This window comes from Epinephelus fuscoguttatus, linkage group LG7 (genome assembly GCF_011397635.1).
Source record: "Epinephelus fuscoguttatus linkage group LG7, E.fuscoguttatus.final_Chr_v1".
NCBI lineage: Eukaryota > Metazoa > Chordata > Actinopteri > Perciformes > Serranidae > Epinephelus > Epinephelus fuscoguttatus.
The window spans coordinates 16,024,764-16,034,887 of record NC_064758.1 but is presented as its reverse complement, the minus strand read 5'-3'; the positions used below and the strand labels follow the sequence as shown (position 1 = coordinate 16,034,887).

At 43.2% G+C, this 10,124-nt stretch overlaps 1 protein-coding gene across 4 annotated transcripts in view; it reads left to right on the top strand.

Moving 5' to 3' along the window:
• Positions 1-3,843: 3,843 nt before the first annotated feature.
• Positions 3,844-10,124, top strand: part of bsna (bassoon presynaptic cytomatrix protein a) — a 206,714-nt gene continuing 200,433 nt past the window's right edge. For all 4 annotated transcript variants that reach the window (XM_049580095.1, XM_049580097.1, XM_049580096.1 and 1 more), the window contains exon 1: positions 3,844-4,243. In XM_049580095.1, the coding sequence (XP_049436052.1) occupies positions 4,056-4,243 (188 nt within the window). In that variant the 5' untranslated portion in view covers positions 3,844-4,055. The remainder of the gene's footprint in view (positions 4,244-10,124) is intronic.

Below are 10,124 nucleotides of genomic sequence, written 5' to 3'. Positions count from 1 at the left end.
CAAGTGCACTTGGGTTTACTGTGATCCAGGGAAGAGACAGTCTCAACAATCCATGAGGTTGTGGATGGAAATTTTCTCGAAGCTCTGAGATCACAAGTTGTTCCTAGTTCAAAACTGTAAAAAGTTGTCAATGTTGAAAACACAGTCACTTGACATTTTTGAAATGTAACCAAGGCCACGTCTGGTTTTTTAGCCTTGGACTGAACAAAAAGTGTGACCAAGTTTATAAAAATGGAAACTAATGGCATTATTAAAATGTGAAAGCTGAAAGAGGCTTAGAGGAGAATTGTTTTCCTCTCTATCTTTTGCAGCTGCAGCACCAGCACCACTGTGTCTCTCTCCGCTACGCTGAGAGAGACGCTGCACAGTATACATGCAGCGCTGAAGTTAGCTGGCAGGGTTTATTCATCTCTATAAAGTCTGACCGCAGAGGGAGACACTTGGCATTGGAACAGAGAGCAGACCTTTTCCCAGTGGCTGAGGGGGTGAGACACTGTTCGGAGGCTGTTATCTGACCGACTTTGTTGTTATTGTTGAATGGGATGGATTTAATGCCCCTTTATTCACTACATTTTTCTCAATCTCTCCATTCTATTAAACATATTCTTGTTAAAAACTGTTAAAGAACCTCTCCATTAAAAAAAAGTGCTTTTGCTCTGTTTTTGTCTCCTAAAATGTCCGACCTTGAGTATACTGACTTGTATCTGTGCAAGTTTTTCACTAGACAAAGTCTGGAGGTATTTTTGTATTCCTCTACTGAAGGGAGTGATGTCAGTGCACTTCCCTAAAATCTGAGATTCAACATCACTATTTTTAAAGCCAGTGTCCACTGTCTAATACAGGAAACACATCAACAGGCCAACAGATTTGATACAACGTAGCAGATATTATTGGTGTCAGCTACTGCCAGTTAGCCTTCAAGCTAACAAGCAAATAGAAAAGTACAGTAAGTGTCATTAACATCATTTGACATGTCTGCCAGTCACTTATTTTGGTGCAAAATAGACTCCTCATCTGAGTCTGGGTCTGACTGAAGCTCAAACATGTTTGGCTGAATCTCTCCGATGTTTCCTCTAATGCTAATGCCAGCCATTTTGATGCACACTGCTCTTTGACTAGTAAACCTAGCAGGAGCAGCATCGATGGGTGGGGTGGAGGCCAGATCCAGAATTTCTCAATGAAGGAGAAAAAATGGATCTGCTTCCAGCCCCTAAAATGTGTCTGTGGAGGACTATAGTTGCTACTGTTGGTGTTAATGCTGTCCCCGCTGCTATTGCGGTTGTTGCTGCTGCGCTAACTGATATTAATACGAGGCAAGTTACATTACATATGGCAAGGATAACAGTCTTTCAAGTGTTTAAATTTGGAACAGCAAACATTTCAGCTGCTCTCGGTCAGTGCAAATGAAGAAACCTCAGCTATAAATGAGCTCCGGGCCCCTAGTGGACCCCTGCTTGTGGTTAAAGTGAAACACAAATTAATTTTGGAATTGTAGACCATGTGGATTTTGACACAGGCAGAGGTGTAGTTACCTCTGTGGACACTGAGGTCATGTCTGCAATATGTTTTGTTATTTAGGTATTTTCACATCATAAAGAAGAGTTTGCTTTCAGAATTACACACATTTTTTTCCAAGGAGGATTCTATGTTTTTTGTTGACTAAATTTGATTGTTTATGCAAAAAATAAAGAAGAGAAATAATTGAGCAAAATGCAGTGTGGTTAGTTTTTTCAAAATGAAATACCTGGCAACAAAATCATAATGTAGTGAGACAGTTTAATATGAGTTAAGTAGTTCAGTTAGTCTCATTCAAGTCACAAATTTCTGGCTACAGTCCAGGACACATGTACTGCCTCAAGGCCATGATCAGTTGACGCAGTGTGTAATTACCCACCCACCCATTGTCTATAACCGCTTATCCTATTCAGGGTTGTAGTGGCGCTGGAGCCGATCCCAGCTGACACTGGGTGAGAGGCAGGGTGAACCATGGGCAGGTTGCTGGCTAACAAACAGACATACAACCATTCATGCTTGTATTCACACACAAATCATAGTCAACAGTCAACCGTCATGTTTGTAGACTGTGGGAGGAAGTCGGAGCACCCAGAGAAAAACCACACTGACACAGGGAGAACATGCAAACTGCACACAGAAGGAATAGCAGGTTAAAATCAAGAATCCTCTTCCTCTGAAGCAACAGTGATAACCACTGCACCAATGTGCCACCCTGCTTCAGTTATGCTTATTTTCAAAATAAGTTTTCAGTAATCAAAATGACCACAAACTAACAGATACACAATGAATCTGGCCCTGTAGAGCCTGTTAGGGTCCAGGGCCCTCGGGCAGTGGCAGACAATCACATAACATTCAGATGCCATGTTTATCAGTTAAATGAGAGCAGTGGTTTAAAACAAAATGGAAAATGAGTTAAAAAAAACCCCATGCCTTATCATAATGTTAAAAATGGTTTAAAAACAAATCCATTACCTGCACCTGCACCGTCACCCACCTGGATCCAGACCTGCAGGCTGCAGCAAAGGTTAATCACTTGCTTATTGGCTCTTGGCCTAAATTAACCAAATGCCATTTAAATGTTGCAGCACATTTTTGACACATCCAGCTTAAAAACAGACAAACAAACAAACGTGTCTAAAAACACAACATTTATTTGAATGTGTTTCTACTGGATATTTTACATACTCATGAAAATAAAAAACACAATATGATGTGCCATTATATGCTCACTAACCTTTGATAAATCATACTCATGCATGATTTTAACAGTTTTTTTTAAAAAAATTTAATAGCTCTTATTCCTATGTATTCTGTCAGAATTCACATTTCTTTCATCTCCTATAACTTTTATAATACACACAAACCCAATAGTAGCCTGTCCAGATATAGTCAACCTCCAAAGTATCAGACTCAACAGATAAATGTTTCCCGGAGCTCCGCTGTGCGCCACCAGGAGCAAATCAATCTGAATAAATAGTGAGTACCAGCAGGTGTGTAACACCATGGGGTGTTTTTGGACACGTGACGCTCCGGTGCAGTTGAGCTGCGCGCTCACGTCACTCCTCATGCCCTTCTCCAGTGAGAAAGTGTCACGTGAACGCGCGCGTATACTGTAGCTCCCTCCCTCTCTCCCTCCATCCTCCACTCTCCACTTCTGGTGTGCTCAACATCAGCAGCACCCACAGCCACAGAGCGCGCGCCCGCGTCTGTGGTTGCGCACTTGTGCTCTTCAAATAGCCGTGTGTAAATCTAATAATTGGATCATTTTAGGAGAGTATAATGGTTAAAACGTAGCTATAAGATTTCTGGTGAATCAACATTACTTATAGACAAAATATGTAGCCTATGTTTTAAGGTGTACATTAACACACTGCAGTGATCCCATTCTGTAAGTAGGTCTAATGTAGTGTTATTTTATTTATTAACATCTGTTTGTGTCATGACCCAGTGGTAATTTAGTTTATTGCTTAATTCAGAGGATCTTAAAATCAGTTTAACCAGCATAAATCTCAATATCTCAGGGATAAAACAACCTGAATGACTACCTCCTTGAAAAATCTAATTTAATTTTCTGTCTATTTGTGTCTGTTTTCCTCCTGATGGTCGCCAGCAGGAGGTCAGAGTGCACCCTCCTTTTCATTTCTCTCCATATTGCTCGTTGTATCTTAATCTTGCTGCCGCTGCGACCCAATTCCGCCCACGGGGCTCATTTAACTTTGATCTAATCTAATCTAATCTCGGTTTCTCTCGCCTCTCGCGCTTTTATTTCCCCCCTCACAGTCGCCGTGGCCGCGCGGCGCGCTCCCGCTATCACGTCAGGAGGCAGCCCACTGGTCCTGAAGCTGATGATGATGATGGCGGTGATGGAGAAGCAACGCTGAGTTCGCTCTCCCGGTTTTCAGCTCCCCCCTTTTTTCCATTCATTCTTTTTTGATTCTTATCCAAAATAAAACAGACAACATAGCGACATAGAAGCGACGCCGCCGACTCGACCTGCAACCTTTCTCCACCTCCCTCCCGTCTCCTGAGCCGAGACCGAGATGGGGAACGAAGCGAGCATGGAGGGCGGCGGGCAGCCCGGTGAGCCGGGAGCCGCCGGGATGATGGGGTCGGTGATGCCCGGAGCACCCGCAGCAGGACCGGGGGCAGGACAGCACATGAAGCCGGTCAACGGAACCGCTGCCGGGGGAGGGATGGGGATCGGAGGCCCCGGGATGGGAATGACGAGGTAGGAGCAGCAGGAGTGGTGGAGGTGTTTGGGGCTGGGTGACTTACTACATCCCAGTGTGTGTTTTAACCGGAAACGTTTGGATAAGACACCAGATGTCATTTCAGATTTGGGAGAGATGGTGTGTGTAAGTGTTTCCCTCTCTCGTGCATGATTGTAAGGAGCACATATGAGCGTGTGATGGTGTGTTATTACCAGGAGAGGAGTGACATCCCGCTCCAATCTGAGGAAGCTGCCAACAGGAGAGCTGTCCGCGGTGCTGAAACGCTCCCAGCTGCTCCGCTCAGCTCCAGTGCTTCATTTCAGCGTGTGTCCCAAAATAGGTTTGACATTGCATGTTAAGGTGGCTTACACCCACCGTGCCCCTGTGCTCCGTGTTACACTGTTATCACCAGAGAGTACCTGGGGCTGCTTTGCTCCCAGATTGTGCTTTTATTCCGCGGTGTCATGTGTTGTAATAGTATTTCCTCCTTCCTCGAGCTCGGGCTGTGCTCTGGCGTATTGTGTTGAATGGGACGTGTGTTTGACAGCTGCTGAAAAAACACACAGCTGAAAAAACACACAGCTGAAAAAACACACGATCATTAAAGAAACGTGACCACTGGGACGGTTTTGTGGTTTGTGCTGGAGATGGAGATGCAGCTCGTTTCCGCATGGGCGAGATGAGAGGGTGCTGGATGCGTGTGTGTGTGTGTGTGTGTGTGTGTGTGTGTGTGTGTGTGAGCGTGAGCGTGTGTGTTCGTACGTTAAGGGGCTTGCCTGGCTGTGTAGGCGTGTGTTTGATGATGTGTGTGTAGTACTGGTACTATGAGCGACGCCTACGTTTCCCGTTAATGACGTAGAGGCGTGTGACAGATAGATGGTGCGTATACCGACATACCAAACCGTGCCCACCGTACCATGTCTCACCAAACCCTGTTAAATCCAATGCTGCTGCGCCACATAATGCCAAACAATCGTAATTAAAATATGCATAATTCAGTGTCTAATCTCATCTCATAATACAGATACTGTCAATATGTGTCTTCCAGTTCATCATCCGCTGGGTGTCATGGACAGATTATAAAATAGCCACATTAAAACATACACCAAATGTATCATGCTATTGCTCACACATACACATAGATGGACATGGATTTTAGGGGGGATGCAAGGGACTCGGCCACTCTCAGTATTCAGAACATGTGCATTTGTCCCCCCAAATAAAATATGAAAGTAGTAGAGGACTTTTATTTTGGCAAAATTAAAGACATTTACACTATATACTGACGCATAAAAGGCACATACTGGTGTTAAATGCTCAGTTGTTTCTTGGCAGAGGATCCTAAAACACTCTATTTCATTTGTGTCTTGCCCCAGAGTTAAAACGAAACCAACGCCCTTCCACATACAACCAGATCTCATGGGAAATGTGTTCCTGTTTGTATTTAAAAAAGGCAGTTTTTGACATCTATATGTAAGAAAAACTGTGGCCATTTTGGACTCATATGTGCAAGCCTGTTCTTACCTTCAAATAAGATTCCTTTTTCAAAGGATGTTACATATATGTACTGTGTATGAATTTTTCATTTGATGTGCATTCAGGTGCCCTGGTTAGATGCTGTTTTATCATACAGCACACATGCTACACCATAACATGCCATGACATAACCCTGACATGTGTCCTAACATAACATGACCTGACATCACATCAACGGCTGCACAGTTGACACACATCATATCCTTAGCAAAGACCTTTCTACAAAGCAGAAGCATTTTTTTTTTTTTTTTAAATATTTGTTATGATCACTTTCTCCCCTCCAGCTCCAGTCTCTCCTTTAGCTCGGCTGTGACAGCACATTATGCTACAATCACTCATCTTTGCCACAATCCAGAAACCCCAGTTCACTGTACCACCTCATCCATAACCCCCCTCTGCAGCCAGGCTGCCGTACAGAGACCTAATCAGATTGACGTTTTGTGGAAATACAGCCGGAGTAGGGCTACAGCTGGCCTATACACACTAGGGTTATATTTAGGACACATCCCGAGTTTGATTCATGCATCTGTAGGAGAGAAGAGCGGAGCAGCGCAGGCCTATCCATCATTATATAACGCAGGGACTCAGAGAGCAGATGACAGCTTCAGCTCGCTTCCGATGAACGACAACAGAGCCCAACATGCTCTGATGCATTATTTCTGCATTACACTGTTCAGGGGATTCACAATGATGTAGTCTTCTTTGTCTTTGTTGCTGTTATCAAATATTGCTGCAGGTCTCTGAACTCCGGGTTTCAGACCTGGAAAACGGCGGCCACATTTCAAATCCATGCCGAGTTAAAAGGTGAGGGGTTTCACGGCGTGAAGCACCTCACATTAAGTATTTATAATGGCGTAATACAAGGCCATGTGAACAGATTGGATCACGTGCAGAGCGTGTTTGCTCACCCCCCGCCCCTCTCACTCTCACACACTCTCACACACTCTCACACACTCCCTCCCTCTTCTGCACTGCTCTGCCTGACTGCCTGCCCCTATCACTCCCTCTCTCCCTGTCTCCTCTGCGCACTCGCATGCTTTGCTACTCTCTTGTCTTTCTCCCTTTTTCTCTCTGTCTCTCTCTGTATCCTGTGTACACTTGCAGTCTTTATATAGGAGAAAGGATGTCGCTCTCTCTCAGTTCCCTTCAGTCTTCCTTTCTTCCTATGCCTCTCATTCTGCCGCTTTTGCCGCTCTCTTTCTCAATCACTCAATCTCTGCACACTGCTGCCTCAGTCTTTTGCTTTCTCTTTCTTCTCCTCTGCATCTAAATTAATATCCCACTCAGTTTGCATTTGGCACTGTTTACAATGATGATGGAGAGCGGAAAGGTCAAGGTGTGTTTTTCTTTTAAGTATTGTCAACATCTTTTCTCCCATGTCTGTGGCACTCAGTCCCAAACCCACTGGTTCCTAATGGACATGTAAATCTTTAAACATGCAGCAAAAATTAATTGTTACAGGATACATTTTTGGGGACTATTTTCAGCTGTGGATGAACACAAATGTGGTACTCTTGTGTCATTTAAAGGCAGCAAGATGCTTTGTATGGACCTTGAAATAAACTCCAGATCACGTCATATCCATGGTAATGAAGTCACCCATTCAAGCTGTTCTTCTGCATTGTTTGTACATATTACTACAAAAAGCAATGCACCAACACGTTTATAACCCACATATTCACGAGCCAGTAATTCGTATATAGCTCACATAATGTGAAGAGTGAAAGTCCATGTAAGGAGGCAGGTTGAGGTTGAGGTTAAACAAACACAGGACTTTTCCCCAGGAGTCTGGTGATTATGTCCCATGTACGACGTCACCATGTTTCTTTTCCTGAACCTAAGCTAACTTTTCTTGCCTAAACCTAAACCTAGGCAACTTAAGATTAAGTATGTAACTTCAAATTTTAATTTGTTCACAATAACAAAAATGTAGAATATTGCCAGCATTACACTTTAACACCAAGCACATGTCAGCAATTTGTCCACTTTGTAATGATAATATGTGACAGGTGTGTTTCAAATACAACAGATCCTACAAAATACGAACGAAATGACAAAATGAAGGGTTAAGGGAAACATCATAGTTTGGGATGAAATCACTACTTCCTCAAGGTTAGCGGAGCTCACTCTCCTCACTTCCTCCTTTGCCCCTATGATCATTATTAGGGCTGTGAAAGAGCTCTGTCACTTGAATGTAAACATGACACTTTGGGGCATTTGTTGAAACAAGTAATGCTGTCGCTCCTCTTGACAGCACAGTCTCTGCAAATATACTGTACTATTTGCTGCTTATGTGAAAATCCCTCCCCCATCCTTTTCTCTCTCTCCCTCCCCGCCCCCTTCTCAACCAATAACCAGCGGCCTATAAATGGCTCTGCCTTTACAATGAGATACAACCGTAGTGCTATATAGGGTACGGGAGGACAGATAAGGAGTGCAGAGAGAGATGCCAAGAGTAAGGGGAGAGAGATGGAGGAGGTGAAAGGGGAGAGAACAAGTGAGAGAAAAGAAGGAGGGAATGAAAGCCGGAGGAAATAGATCAAGTGTAGTGTACAATGGGATAAAACCTGAAGGGACACAGGGAGGGGAAAGGGAGAGATGGGGTAGTGATAGATCTTAAGGTGTAACCTCCAGTCAGGGATCATCCAGTGATATAAATTCATTATATTGCCAGGAAAATCATATTTAAACATGTCTCAGGTGATACATTTTTGTTTCATTTATAATGGTTTTCAGCATTTTTCTTTAAAAGGTCCAGAGTGTTGGATTTAGGGGGATATGTTGGCAAAAATGAAAGGTAATATGACACAGAGTCTGCCATGTTGCACCACTGTGTTTCTATAGTAAGCCAAAATGGACAAACCAAACACTGGCTTGAGATAGGGCCATTTGCCTTTTTGCATCGTTAGCATCCCCTCTGCAATGAGCCAAACTGCATCTGAAAAACACTGATTTTTAACATGAAACTGCTTTATTCAGTGTTTTTACCGGTTTAAATTTCTGCGTCCGTTTATTCTGGAGAGAAGTAGACCTCTGTGGATAATTCTGCTCCCGGTAAAAACCACCTGAACACCTGGGTTGTAAATTATCTGAGATAAACAGTGAGCACAAACTAGCAGGTGGTGGTTCGTGGCCTGTCTGCGACATGCCAAACAGCATCGAAGAAACACTCATTTGTAAACATTTTCAGTGTTTTTATTGATTTCAATCACCTGGGGTCTCATTTATAAAACAACACTTAGGATCTATACTAAAAATCTACATATGGATAAAAGCCACAAATTGCGTGTGCCAAAAAATATTCAACAATTTCTACAGTCGGGCTTCCACCTCCACCTCTGCATCGCCAATTTCCTGTCTCCAAAATGTTCATAAGCATGGGTAAAAGTTTTGCAAAATAAAATAGTATTTTGATGTATTTATTCAAGCCAACTCAAGTAAAGTACTTCAATTTGAGAAGAAAAGCGGAAGTTGAAAAATTTTGTGGAAGAAATACACAGTGAGGGCCTGTGATGTGCAGATGGAGCCTAAATTACAACCAGCAAGAGACAAAGATAATAAAGAGTGGGCACAGATGTATAAAGGTAGAAAGAATAAAAAGCAAATAAAGAAATTAAGGAAAGAATATGAGGTAGAAAGAGAAGAGGGGATGGAAAGTATGGATATCCAGATGGCTGAAGATAAAGGAGGTAGAAAGGAGTAAGAGAGCATAGCAAAGAGAGAAGAAGAGAGAGCAGCACATATGGAGCAGACCATTCCCTTTCTGAGGCATCACATGTTCAGTTTACATCTGACTCAACTCACACTCATGTTTTCAGACTTATTTGTCGGCCAGGCTGTGTGTACATTTGTGTGCATGTGTACATGAATGTGTGTCTGTGTATTACGCATGACTACTTCACTGTTTTTTGTATATGATCAGTAACTGTGAAGAGCTGTTCAATGACTTGTGACTGTCGGCAGTCATTGCAATTTATTCCCTATACACACTTCTCAAGCTGTGTGTAAGTCAGAGAGAGAAGGGGGGGGGGGGCTAGATGTGTAGGAGAGCATGGAAACATGAGTATGCTGGAGAGAGAAAAAGAGAGCGTGAAAATTGAGTTTGGTATTTTTTCTTTCTCTGACATGCTCCACCCTTGAGACCAATTTTCACTGTCTACAGAAGCATGCATGTAGGAAGTGTGTTTGTGTGTGTACACATGTTTAAGTGTTACTTTGTTTTTTCACCTCTTGCAGAAAAACAGCAGCCTGCCAGTGGCGTGTACAATGCGACTGAGTTTGTTATCGAGGCTTTCTGCTGACGGCCGTGCTCAGAGTGACGTGATTTTATTTCTCACATCAGCAGAGGAACAAACGCTGGTA